The following is a 14,090-nucleotide window of genomic DNA, read 5'->3' on the forward strand; positions in this document are numbered from 1 at the left end:
GATGTAACTGTGCAGCCCCGAAGTGGTCCCAAAGAGCTGGACCGCCTGGGGACGGAGACTCCACTTTACTTGGGCCATAGGCTTGTTGTGTGGATCGTCAGCGGCACTATTGAGCAGGCCAGAAGTAATAAGTGGAACGAAGCGACCTCAGAAGCTTCTGACTCAGAAGAGGAGGTGGCGGGCGAGTTGTGATATGCGAGGGAAGCGTAGCGCAACGGACGCTGTTGTCTTTTGTTGTCTTTTCAGACCAGTACAAATTCGCTGAGTAACTCGAGGCAATGGATGCCAATGCAGTCGGAGGGCCGCCCAGACCTCCTTTACTGCATGCCCTTTGTACGTGGCCCCTCAGCCGGTATTGATGGACACTCGTTCTAGGGACCGTTGGCCCGGAGAAACAAAAGGTCTGTTACGGACTGAGGGTTTGGCGGCAGGCCAGGGTGGTTTCACACGGAGCGTTCCAGTCTGCCACGGCCACCTCTGGACTCGACCGTGAAGTCAGTGTTGAAGCGGTCTTCATTTGGAGGAAGCCGAACAGCTGCATCTACCATATGCCCCAGGAGCCTCTGAAGAGTTTCAGTGGGACCTCACTTCTATACAGCACTAATCATCCACACACTCTTTTTCAGAGATGCGGTGGACCGAATCCATCTGCAAACTAGAAAAGAGATCCTCAGTCCGTGGACGATTTTACTCTTTCCCAGTTGACCTGAGGACCCAACTGGCCATGAGCACTTGAAGGGTAGGACTTTGTACTGATACTTCACACCTTTCGAATGCATGAACACAGGATGGCCTGAGGTGCGGAAGGATAGAGATCTGAAGTACATGTCTCTCAGGTCGAACGCTGCAGACCAATCTGGGGACGGAGCATTTGGAAATGCATCTCTGTGCAACAAATTGAACGTAGGCTTTTGAAAAAGGGCCCATCTCAATAAACACAGGACCAAGATGGTCGTGACCCACCTCTCTAGGATACAATGAAGTATGGGCTTATAGAAGCCGACCTTCATATCGGCTGCAGGGAGCGGCTGCATCGCGTCCTTCGCCAGTAGACTGCGACGTGTGCACACAAGACAGGAGCACTGATCAACACTCAGGTGTGACTAAAGTCACTATTTTTAGAAGCATATTTGCTCAACACCTAGGTGTGATGAATATCACTGAGTTTGGGTGGAAGCCGAGTGAAAAGGAATCGCAAGCCGAGTCTGATGGCATAGTTTGGGGCCATCTGGACCGGTAGGGAAGCATTTTTGGCTTCTACGAAGTGGGCCAGGGGCCAGGGAACCACAGACGTACCCGAGTTGGGGCAGCGAGGTGGAGGACAGGGACCCGGCTCGGAAGGCCCGAAGGCGGCCCGAAGCAGGGTCTGAGTGTGGTGCACAACACTTACCTGTCTCCACGAGACGGCCAGGGATGCGTGAGAAGGCGGATGACCGGGTCCTCGAACCGCACCCAGCTGCCGTGCTGGCGAACAAGAGGGGGCTGAGGGGTGCAAGGCTTACAGGGTCGCACACCGCCAGACTTGCCCTCTTGGGACCCAGGAACAGAGGAATTTGCTCTTTCTTTGAGCCAGCGGTGGAACAGACACACACACAAACGAAGACTCCACCCGGTCCTCACCCGGGGGGAGGGAGTGGATCGGTGACCAACCCAAAGAGCATCCTCCTCCATCCCTGAGCGGCCTGCTCAGGAAGGCTTTCACTGTCGCTTGCCACCTGGCTTGGCAGCGCCTGGAGCGGGCTGGGCGTCCCTTCTGCGGCCGGCTCCTTGCTGAGGCCTGGGGAGCGGCGGCAGGGGAACGCCCTCGGCGACGAGCAGGCGGAGGAACTGCCACCGGCGGGTGACCCTGCTTCAGAAAATCCCATGTCGAGCCTGTCGAATGCTTTCTCTGCGTCTATAATGACATTATTTATTTATTTATTTAAATAATTATATGTTTTTTATTTAGTTACTTGGTTCATTTTTATTTATTTATTTTTACATTTTACACCACTTTTCTTTGTATTTAAATCAAGTTTTATTTATTTTGTTTTTATTACATTTTATTTATTTTAAACATTTGTTTTAAGAAATTTATTTATTTAGGTACTTAGTTCATTTTTGTTACATTTTTACACAGCCTTTCTTCTTTAAATCAAGCTTTATTTATTTAGTTTTATAAAATTTATTTTATTTACCAAATAGTAGCTATATATATTAGCCTGGGTTTCCCCATACTGCCTTTGCGCAGCGAGATTTTATTCACGCTGTCTTCAAAGCAGCCTTAGATATTATTCTAATTAGTTTATATATAGTAGACATAAATCTCGGACCCATCGTCTTCTCCCTCGTCTAATTTCTGTCGCTCTACATACGTCATCTGGTATAATTGAAACGATTGGCTATGAGCTACGTACAGGCGCATTTGATAGACATTCGTAGCACCCAATAAACGGCTCTGGGCATTCGTAAACCACGCCTCAAATACGAGAAAATGAACATGTGGTTCCCAGACCACGTCTCAATGTCAATGAGACGTGGTCTGACGTTAGCCAGGCTAGTTATATATAATTATATATAATCTAATGAATTAATTAATTATACTTTATTTATATTTATTTATTTATTTATACTCAGCTTTTCATATTTTAATATGAACCCATCTATATTTAGTTAGTTTTATCAAATTAATTTTATATTTAAATCAAATTGTATTTATAAAATTTTATAATGTGATATATGTATATATTATATTATTATGTATATATAAATTGTATTATTATATTTTGTTTTATTTTAAAATGTTTTAGACTGTATATGCACAGATTATTTATTTATTTATTTTCATTTCAAAGTAGTAGTATGTGCACATCCAAAAAAACTTGCACTGCTACTGATGAGCCAGGCAAACTACAAGTACCTGTACAAGAAGGCTATTTGTTGTTTGCCTGACGAAGATCCTTCAGGGTTTAATAAATTCATTATTTTCACTCCCATGTGGCCCCAGGCAGTGAGTCCCCGGACCCCAGTCTGAAAACCCCTGAGTGGTGCAGGGATGATGTATTTGTTTTGCATTAAACATGTTGTGCGGGGCTTGGTTTCGTCCAGGGGGGAATTGATTGGCTGGATGGTGAGAGGGCTGTTTTCCCCCGTTTAATTCACTACATAATAGTCCATGTAAATGTCAACCTTATTTATCTATTCAGTCACTTTTATGCCGTGCGCGCAGGATGTTATGGGCCACCTGCTGAGAAAAAGAATCACTGAATCGAAACGAACTGTTCAAACGAACCGACTCGCGGAATCGAGTACTACGGCTGACGTCACTGGGCGGAGTTCGCGGGACGTACTAAAACTGAATCCGCTCGCGCTCCTCTGTCCTGTAGAGAGAAGAACCACGTGTGATTGAACGCTTCCAACCTGCGCCACTCTCACAGCTAAACCAGCTTTACAGCACACACAGACTTCAGTCATGGTCAAGCTCGCTAAGGTAAGATTTCTGCAAACATGCTGTAACAATTCAACGCGCCACATAGAAGGGCTCAAAATGCGAAAATTTAGTTTTTTTTTATTGTATTTCTTGTAACGGGAAGGCCCACATGTGCGACACACGTATTTCCATTGTAGGTATTTATAGCGTTGCTATGTGAACTTAAAGTGCAAATTGTGTTTTAATGATAAAGCGTGACGTCTAAAACGGGGTAATTTATATGTAATCCGTCTTTGTTTTTTTTTTTACCCGTTGTCCCGGGCTGACCACGCTTCTCCGTTTGGTAGGCCTCAGCTGATACTCATTAACAATACGTGTTAGATTTTAATGTTACACGTTTTCTACACGTGTTGAGCGAGTAAATAAATCTCTCTGCGCCGGTCAACGATGTTTGTAGCGCTCTTATCGTGTCGTGGTTTTGCTGTAACTCGTGTGTTAGCCATGTGCAGCATGATGCTAAACGCCTCCATTTTGGCTCTTTGAAGTGATCGAGCAGACATTTAACACGCTGCATTAAACCGCCTCGCGTTGTTCATGCATATTTACGCGACTCACACGAGTATAGTATGCGAGCACGACGCGAGTATTGCTTATTCTTGCGTGTTATACGAAAATAAAAATATATTTACTCTTCTGCTAGCGCGCATGTGGGGTTTCCACGTGTAACGCGAACCCACGTGGGTTTATTCACGCGCGGAGTTTCACGCGCAGGTCTTTGCCTTTTAAATAGTCCTTTCAAACCCAAACTTAACTTTCTTTTTGTTACTTTAAATTTTATGTATTGTATTTAAGTGTGTTTTTAAGTTTAATTTAATTACCCACACAAACGTTTGAATGCACATATCCGCTTCGCGAGAGAAACACGTGGTATTTAAAAGATCCACAGAATATACGAAAACGTTTTGGCAATTTAGTTCATTTTGTACGCATCCCACACACATTTTTCATTGTTTTTGATTAGGCTGCACCTCCAATCATTTGGTTTGGCAAATACCATACATTTGCATACACATCTGTATGTATAAAAGGGTTTTTGACTTGTCTACCTCTGTTTAGTGCATAAATATTACAAGTTTAAATGTTCTTTTTCATCAGTAATCTAAACCAATGGTTTAACCTCCAAATGTTTGGTATTTCAAACGCTATTAATGGATTTACATATTTAATAACTATATATGTTTTTATGCTGTAGTAGTGTTTGGCTTTTTTAGGAATGAGAATGCAGTATGAAATGGGGCTATTATTATTATTAATTTGAAAGCTGAGCCTAAATTAAAGTGAAACTGAAACTGCCAGCATGTGAGATGCGCTTTACATATACTCATACAGAAACCTCATTCAGCAGGAAACACACACTGTGGTTTGCACATATTTTGTGTGCTTGACTTTAATCACATTTTGGGCCCTTTGAAATCCCTTTCCCTCCAGCTTTTACTTTACTTTGATTTAATGATTCAGTTAAATGTTAGTAATCAAAAAGCTCTAATTATTTAATGTAATGAAACTTTCCAATTTATCAATCCATTAAGTTGAATGAAAAGCGGTCCTATGAAGTGCTTTAATTTCCATTTTAATGATTTAATCAGCTGATTAGACATGCTTTTTGACTAACATTTTTGATTCATAATGTAATCACTAAAAAAAATATAATACAAAAATGTGTACTATTTTATTTTATTTTTTATAAATTTATGATTAAGACGTACATCTACACTAGGATTAAATGTCAATTTCTTAAAGTTATGCTGAACTCTTATTTTGGTGGGTTGTTGTGAATCCTTTTGAGATCTTTAACCCCAAACTTGCCAAATGGTTGCCGTAAACTCTGATTTCTGTCCATGTTTGCAGGCAGCGAAGAAAGAAGCGCCGCTGAAGAAAAAGGCACCTCCACCTCCCAAAGATGTGGAAGAGGAATCCAGCGAGGAGGACAGCGACGATGAGGAAGAGGTGACGACTTGACTAGGAATCTGCAACCGCTACGTTATTTGCAGCATGATTCATAACCAACTTTAATTTCAACAGGCTCCACCAGTCAAAGCCGCAGCAAAGAAAAACGCAGCTCCGGTAAAGGCGGTGAAGAACGGCAAAGCTGCGGCCAAACAGGAGAGCGAGGATGACGACGATGATGATGATGATGAATCAGGTACGGAAATCTTTCCTGTTTTTCTCAACTTTGCAGTGCTCTTTAATCCCAAGCCTGACGTCTAACTAGTCTGCTCTTCCCATTAGAAGAGGAAGCTCCTCCCCCCCCGAAGAAGGCCACGCCTGCTAAAGCGACCCCGGCTAAGAAAGCAGCGCCCGCTGAGGAGTCTAGTGACGAGGACGAGGATGATGATGGTATGAAAACACTGGCGAAGAACAGTATGTTTAATCTATTCTCATTTTGGAGAGCAGATATCGATTCTTCCATCCCAAGAATCGTTATTTGTTCAGTGTTTGATGTGAGTTCACTAGCCGTTATTTGTGGCACACCTTCCACCCAATAAATCGCAACAAGCTTCATGCTGTTGATTATATAAGTCTCTGGTTTCAAAATGTCAATTTTATTCTGAAATTCATAATGGCCTTTGTGATGCTGTAGCGCCTCAGTCATGTGGACTGATCAGCTCTTTACTGCAAGTTACAGCACCAAATAAACACGAATGAACATCTGAAGGAATGTTCAAATACACCGAACCACTTACTATAAACGTTAACTTTATTGAAGACGTCAAAACGGGTTGTAAACTATAAGTCGCGTAACGTTATATTTGCCCCAGAGCCGTTCAATGAACAAATTTGTTAGTCTGCTATAAAAATCATTCTGTTTTTACTTAAACACTTGAGTTCTTTGATTTATTTGCACATTTATGACAGCCGCTGTTTAAGTGTGTATTTAAAAAGCAAATTGGGAGTAAAAGCCAATTATATCATTATTGTTTGTATACTAAAACATTGATGGTTTAAAAATTGATTTGTAATGTACAACTTTTATATGTACATGTGTAGCACATTTGAAAATGACTTTGTTGGCCATGGTGCTTGACAATTTAGTGTATAAATGTGTGTATAAGTAGTTTAGATTATTCGTAAGCCTCCCCCCAAATAGTTTTACATTCTGCATCTGAATATCAACCGTATCGTAAAATGTGTGCCGATGCACAACCCTCGTGTTGTGTAATTTCAAGACAATATGACCTTCTAACAACTCCATTTGCACCATTTCCTGTCTTGCGCAGAGGAGTCGGAGGAAGAGGCCCCCCCACCCAAGAAAGCTGCACCCGCCAAAGCCACGCCGGCCAAGAAAGCGGCTCCAGCGGCCAAAGCGGCCCCTGCCGAGGAGTCCGACGATGAAGACGACGACGGTACGAAACACTCTGGCATCACAGACTGCCTGCCTTCACGTTTATATGAAGTCATTTTCACTCTGAACGCAGCGTAGTTGTGAATCCCGGTCTAAACTTGTGTTCCTGTTTAGATGAATCTGAGGAGGAAGAAACCCCGCCTCCTAAAAAGGCCGCTAAACCTGCAGCTAAAGCTAAAGCTCCCGCAGCCAAGGAGGAATCTGATGATGATGATGACGACGAAGATGATGGTGTGTGAATGGCTTTACTTTTTTTTTATATCTAAAAAGTTGCACATATGATGAACCACAAGGGACTTAATACTGAATGATTTGGATGATACTGTGGAGCTGATGTTTTTTTTTTACGTTAACTTTTTTTGTTTTTATGGTTTTTATGGTTTTCTCAAATGATTTTGATTGTTTTCTCAGATTCAGAAGAAGAGGAAATGGACACGACTCCTGCGCCCAAGGCCAAAAAGGCAGGAATGGTGAAAGCAAAGGAGGAATCTGAAGATGACGACGAAGATGATGATGATGATGAAGACGACGATGATGACGAGGAAGAAGGTATGACCGTAAAGTTTTTGTTACATTTTATTGTGTTTTTGGAGCTTGGCAGACGTTCCTTTCTAAAACTCCCATGTTTTGCTCTCCAGAAACCCCGGTCACTCCAGGGAAGAGGAAAGCGGAGGCTAAAAAAGAGAAGGGAACACCGCCTGCTAAGAAAGCTAAAACTGATGGCGAGGGTGAGACTTGCGCTCTATACTCTGTAGTTCTTGCACATTTAACTACATATGATGATCAAAAGGGACTTAATACTGATGTATGTGATGTCACCTTTTTTATCAATTCTGATGCTAGTTTAAGGAAAAGGGTGTATTTCCTTGTCGTGGAATTGTGAACTAACTTTGGTGTAAACTTTCAGGTTTCAGTCTCTATTTGGGCAACTTGAACTGCAATAAGGACTTCGATGAAATTAAATCTGCGATCTCCAAGTTCTTCTCAAAGGAAGGCCTTGAAATTCAGGATGTGCGACTGGGTGGGACCAAGTAAGGAGAATTTTTATTTTTTTTAAATCATCAAATTTGTTAAGCGAAGGCATTGCGAATGTTGATTTGACTCTTAAATGAATCTTCCAAATTTCTTTTTGCAGGAAATTTGGCTACGTTGACTTTTCATCTGAAGAGGATTTGCAGAAGGCTTTGGCCCTCAATGGCAAGAAGCTGATGGGCCAGCCGCTGAAACTCGACCGGGCCAGGAGCAAGGAGGACTCCCAGGAAAGCAAAAAAGGTAATGTCCTACAGCTGAGGCTTCGAACGTCAATCCAACCGAGTCTAGAAGTGATGTCAGCTTATCAAACACCTGAACTCTCATGTGGATTCCACGATGGTCAAGTACTGATCTGGATCCGTCGCCATGCTATAAGATGACTTGAGTTTCCAGAAGCCAACGTTTTATCGTTTTTCTCCCCTCAGAGAGAGATGCACGCACTTTATTCGTGAAGAACCTCCCCTACTCCGTAACGCAAGACGACCTGAAGGAACTCTTTGACCAGGCTGTTGATATTAGAGTACCGATGGGCAGCAACGGTTCAAGCCGAGGGTAAGCTTAAGCTGTGACTGTTCGTGTTGTGACAAATAAAACTTGTTCGCGCAAACGGTTGACTGACATCCTCCACTTTGGTGACAGAATCGCCTACGTTGAGTTCAAGACCGAGGAGATCGCCGAGAAGATGCTGGAAGAGGCACAGGGCGCCGATGTTCAGGGCCGCTCGATCACGGTAGACTTCACCGGGGAAAAGAGCCGGCAGAGCGGGAGATGTGAGTAACGATGCCATCTAGGGGTCTTTAGTTCTTGTTTTGGTTTTATTAATGCTAATGTGTCTTGTTTTCTAGCTCAATCAACCGGTGGTGCTTCAAACAAAGTCCTTGTCGTAAACAATCTGGCGTTCAGCGCGACTGAAGATTCCCTCCAGAGTGTGTTTGAGAAGGCCGTGTCCATCAGAATACCCCAGAACAACGGCAGGCCGAAGGGGTACGTCCAGCGCTTCAGTAGTGTCTTTAAGGCTGTGTAGGAGTATATTGATACAGTATCAAGAGGAATAGACGTTATTAGGTCTGTTTATGCACGGTCACACCAAACACTAATGTTCGGCAAGAAAATCAGGCCTGATTTTCCAGTGATTTGTCTCGAGTAATGCATAAAACGTCAGACTGGCTGAATAATGAAGTATCACACAATAGGTGGAGCTTGTAGATGCCTCTGTTACTCTGGTACAAAAAGCATTGCGCAATTTTTCCCTTTCTGAAACCTGGATTCTTCCTCTATTTGCAATTATTTGGTAAATTAGTTACTTCGTGAGCGCCACTAATGTGCAGTTTTCTTTTAACAGCAGCAGCTCTGGACATGTGACCTAAATGCCAAAGTGTACTCTGGGTTTTACGCATACACAAGGGTCTGTGTATAGTTAGTGTGATGCTAATTTCAAGCAGAGGGAAATCACCTATGGAAATCACGGTTCAGAACCGTCACAACTCTGCCGTCATTGTGTTAAGCCCGCCCACCAACTCTATACATGATGTGATTGGCCTGACCAGAGTTTGGTTTTTCCACTTCGAAAGCCAACGGAGAGTTGCTAGACCACACTGGCTGCAAAATAATTTTTGCTGCCGCTAGGGTGCGTCTAGATTTCTAGGCCACTTAATCAGTAGTTCCACAAGGTGGTAATGCTAGCCCGAAACTAAAGAGATTACAAAACAACAACAAAATACTGGAGACTGCGGCAACCGCTCACATTGACCAGGTTGAGATGCAGGCAACTTGAGTTCAAAAGAATACAAAGACATTTTTATCGCTCATAACTTCTGGAGGAAAATAGCCCAGACACTGGACAACGGTGAAACTTTCTAGCGCGCATCAAATGGAGTATGCTTGGGAAGGCTACACCATTAACATCCATTTCCTGTGCGTGTGAGACTTGCTTTCATAATCAGAATGGCTGTGCGTTCAATTCTAAAGCTATTTGCGTGACAAAAAGTTAATATTGTAACACAAACAAGTGTCAAATCAAGCAGCATAATTTTTTTTATTTTTTTTTAATTTTCTCCTGCTCTTACACTAAAGAAAGCTGGCCAATCAATCCACCATATTTGCAGTGCTAAGAATGTCTATCCGTAAAGGAGTGGTGACGTGTTGATGGCATGCAAGTTTTCACATCCCCAATGAATGGCTGCTAATGTCTATTGAGAAAGTAAAATGTTTGAATTTTGGATCTGAACATTTGTCTTGGTGTGATCCAAAGCATCTTGTGGTTTTGGTGGGGTTTTTTTTCCAGCTTCTTGGACTGGTCTAATGTCATGTTTTGTTTTTCTAGATATGCATTTTTGGAGTTTGATAATGTGGAGGATGCCAAGGATGCGCTGGAGAATTGCAACAACACAGATATTGAGGGCAGAAGCATCAGATTAGAGTTCAGTCAGAGCGAGCGAGAGCGAGGCGGTGGAGGAGGAAGAGGAAACTCTGGTTTGTAGATTTGCTGCTTACTAAAGTTTTATCAGCTTATTGTTTGCAAATGCTTAGTAAGAATCAGTGCTAACTGCTTTTTCCACCCTTTGTAGGACCTACAAAAACCCTGTTTGTCAAAGGTTTGTCAGAAGACACCACAGATCAGACTCTGAGAGACTCTTTTGATGGAGCCGTTGGCGCCAGAGTCGCCATGGACAGAGAAACCGGATCATCAAAAGGGTACGGATGTGTTTGATTCTCTCAGAAACCGATGTTTTTGCTTCTCATGAGCTCCTCTCTGTCAGTTCAGTGGCGTTGTATGGATTCGCACGAGAAGTAGATTCAAAGTCACACTCAAACAGGTGTTTCCAGGTGTTTCATTGGAAAGTACCCATGTCTGATGTGAGACATCTTTAGCCATTTCGATCCAGAAACCGCCGCTGGTTTCGCCCGTGAATGTTTACTGAATACGTTTTCCTCCCCCAGATTCGGTTTCGTAGACTTCGATAGTGAAGAAGACTGCAAATCGGCCAAAGAAGCCATGGATGACGGAGAGGTCGATGGCAGCAGAGTGACTCTGGACTACGCCAGGCCCAAGGGCGAGGGCGGCCGAGGCGGGGGCTTCGGCGGCAGAGGAGGCTTTGGAGGACGAGGAGGCGGACGCGGGGGTTTCGGAGGCCGAGGGGGCGGCGGTAGAGGAGGCGGATTCAGGGGCGGACGAGGAGGACGAGGCGGCGGCGGAGGAGGCTTCAGAGGAGGGAGAGGAGGAGGTAGGTGTCAACTACCCAAAACACTTGATTCCTTGCGAGACACAAACACACTAATGAATGATAAGGGCCCGAGCACCAAATTGGCTTGATTAGTGCCATCAACAATGTTTATAAGTTCCCCTCACCTCTCTAACCATTTCTAGGTGTCGTACTTAAACTGTCCTAGGGTTTTAATCCGATCAACATCACATTTGGTGCGTCTCATCTAAAGGTGTTTGTGGTGGTCTTGAGTTTTCATGGCAGTCTGACAAAGTTTGTTTCGCCATGAAATGGGAAGCTGTAGTAACTCAAGCATACCAGGTCCAGTCTGCCCCAAACTTCACTTGTTTGATAGGGCCCGGATGTCTTCAGGCCAGGACTCATGTTTACAGCTGGTATTATGATGCATTTCGGTCGATCGGATCACGTAAACGAGCGAGACACGTTCCCGTTCACACCTGGTGTTTTAATCCGTCTCTTTAGTCCACTTTCAACCACTTCTGTCCTGATTTCTTCGAGGGGTGGGTAAATGTATGGGATTTTTCAGCTCTTTTGATCTAATGGATGAAATAAGCTCACGCAACTTACATATGAACAGCTGCAAGAATGCTGTGAGAGTGTGTTAGAAATCAGGAATGGAGAGAGAACATTGTGTTTGGTACATTTTTCATCCTCAAGCCTAGCTTGGGTCTATAGCCAAAGTTTAAATCCCGTCTGGCTAGTGCTCTTCCCATAATGTTAACGCATTAGGTCAGTAGACAGTCTTTGGTGGCTGTTTGAACACATTGGACCACATGAGTGTTTACACTACAAAGCAATCCAGTCGAATGTGTTTTCAACAACCTCTGGAAGTGGTTGAAAGTGGTGTAAGCTTAAAACGAACAAAGCGCATCTTAATACCAGGTATAAACGGGGCCAAGCATGCCAACATTCAGAGTCATGGCGCCACCTACTGGTTGCAGAAACTGTGGCATGATCATAATCCTCCTATATTTACCGGTTTAAAAGCATATTGCGGTTTTGTTCACGTTTTTCCCGAGGCCACAGAGTGGCAGTGACCTGGAGTTACTACAGCTTCCCGTTTCATGGCGAAACAAACTTTGTAAGACTGCAACAAACTTAACATCTTCACAAAGGCCTTTTAGATGAGACTCGCCAAATATGAAACTCAAGGACAGTTAAAGTACGACACCTAGAAATGGCAAATTGCACAGAAAAAATAACAATGCGACCTGTTCATTGCTGCTTGCAGCTTTATTCCATTTAATATTTCTTTTTCCCTGTCAGTTTGTATTAATGTTAGTCACTACATATTTGGCAGTGTGCTGTTCTGAACATTTTAGCAACACCACTATTGAATTATAAATAAGATGAAAATTAAAAAAAAAAATTTTTTTTTCTTTTTTTCCTCCCCCTCAGGTGGACGAGGTGGATTTGGGGACAGGCCACAAGGAAAGAAGATTAAGTTTGATGATTAAATCTGTAATTGAATGAACTGTTTTCATTGCTTAAATCCACTTTTGTCAGAGCATTTCTAGGACATTCCAGAAAGCGTCAGTAACTGTACAGTGACCCCTGACCCCCGACCCCTCGCTCCCCATGAACTGTGAGAGTTCTGAGACGTCCCAACCATCCGCGTAAAAATGAAATGTGAATGTTGTAATTATGCTCTGCTGGTTTAGGTACATGTTGTACATGCTACGGTTTGTTTTTGTTTCTTTTGTTAGTGTGTTTTTCCATTCTTCTCCCTCAATTTTTATTTAATTTCATCTTTTTTTTAGTTGCCTTTAGGTGCAAGTTTAATGTGCAGTACCTTTTTAATGTGCAAAGCATATTGTAACGTATACATGGAATTGACACCTATTTAGTAGTAATTAGAGATAAATCTATATGAAAGTTTCGAATGTTGAAGTCGGACAACAGCTCTGAGGATAATGTCAAATTTATATATCCATTAAATTTGGCTTTTGTGACTTGAGGTTTTTTTCTTTTTCCAGTTCAGATTTTTCATAATGTAAAGAACCATTTTGATTAAACATGGTTTTTAAACTGTTTGGTTGTGATTTTTGAAAGTTGTGTGTGTTGCAAATAAGATCTACAGCTCTATTCAGACCGTTCTTAGACATTTTCCTAAATTTGATAAATCAGTGACAATTTTCCTGTCAATCAGGTTTGTGTTAATATTGAGTACTGTAAAGCCAATTAACGTTGGTAAAACTTACTTTAAATGCTACTGGAATAACGTTTGTTCTCAACTATGACAAAACATTAGAGAAGTACTGAAAAAACTGATCCTGTGTGAGACCGAGTCCTTTTTAAGAAGACTACACTAGAAACACTTGCCGGAAAGCGTCATGTTAGCCATAGTAACGCGTATTAAAATCAAATTGTTTGTAATATATTCTTATGAATATTTTACAACTTAATGTCCGTTGTGTGAACTGTGAATGATTTACCGTACGCGAGCTAATATCATAGACGGGCTAATATGTGTGTCCTATGGACTGTGGTGATGCTATTTAGTTTGTAGAGCGACACAAGATGGCGCCACTGCTACTGTTGGTCGAAGAGCGGATATCTGGGTAAATCGGTCGGGCGCTCCTCCACTACATCGCTAGTTTTTTTTTTTTTTTGCTTTTAGTGACGACGATTACGAACTAAGTGATACAAAGTCTTCTACAGCCAATTTAAGTTATGAAGTCATGAAGTGTTTCAGAGCAGTCTTGCCCATATATCCTGCTGTAATGCTAGTAGATGTCCAGATGAGGGCAGACTCCTCGAGAAAGTAGACCACGACACGACAGCTTTCCGCTACTACAGCAGGGATAGATAATGCCAAAAACCAGTCATTGAACGTTTAAAGACGGTCCCTGTAGCTTGTCTGAAAGGTAAATTAAGCTTATTTCCCCACAAGTTCTGTTTATTTACCTAAACAAGCTGTTTTGAGGTTGGTTTATGTATTTATCAAACCAGGCAGCGTCTGCTGATAAGTGATGGTCTGGGTTTCAAGCACTACACTTTTTTGTGTGTGAAATGTTTGCTT

General features: G+C 42.6%; 1 protein-coding gene and 1 non-coding gene across 9 annotated transcripts; both read left to right on the plus strand.

Annotated features, from left to right (window-relative positions):
- Positions 1 to 3,310: 3,310 nt before the first annotated feature.
- On the plus strand, positions 3,311 to 13,099 carry ncl (nucleolin). 8 transcript variants are annotated; one of them, XM_056260516.1, is made up of 17 exons: positions 3,311 to 3,469; positions 5,318 to 5,416; positions 5,489 to 5,612; positions 5,699 to 5,830; positions 6,688 to 6,813; positions 6,927 to 7,043; positions 7,224 to 7,361; positions 7,451 to 7,540; positions 7,720 to 7,843; positions 7,948 to 8,084; positions 8,270 to 8,396; positions 8,484 to 8,614; positions 8,690 to 8,828; positions 10,168 to 10,316; positions 10,412 to 10,538; positions 10,785 to 11,068; positions 12,467 to 13,099. In XM_056260516.1, exons 1-17 carry the CDS (start codon positions 3,452 to 3,454, stop codon positions 12,523 to 12,525), a joined length of 2,121 nt encoding a protein of 706 aa, XP_056116491.1. In that variant the 5' UTR covers positions 3,311 to 3,451; the 3' UTR covers positions 12,526 to 13,099. The 8 variants fall into 8 exon arrangements, with proteins under 8 accessions (XP_056116491.1, XP_056116493.1, XP_056116494.1 ...); XM_056260518.1 differs by having other exon boundaries at positions 7,230 to 7,361; XM_056260519.1 differs by having other exon boundaries at positions 5,699 to 5,806.
- LOC130094697 (small nucleolar RNA SNORA75) lies at positions 10,577 to 10,711 on the plus strand. The gene has a single exon (XR_008807997.1). It is a non-coding gene; the product is annotated as a small nucleolar RNA SNORA75 (small nucleolar RNA).
- Positions 13,100 to 14,090: the final 991 nt, after the last annotated feature.

This window comes from Rhinichthys klamathensis, unplaced genomic scaffold (genome assembly GCF_029890125.1).
Source record: "Rhinichthys klamathensis goyatoka isolate OS25496 unplaced genomic scaffold, OSU_Roscu_1.1 h1tg000009l_1, whole genome shotgun sequence".
NCBI classification, from domain to species: Eukaryota; Metazoa; Chordata; class Actinopteri; order Cypriniformes; family Leuciscidae; genus Rhinichthys; species Rhinichthys klamathensis.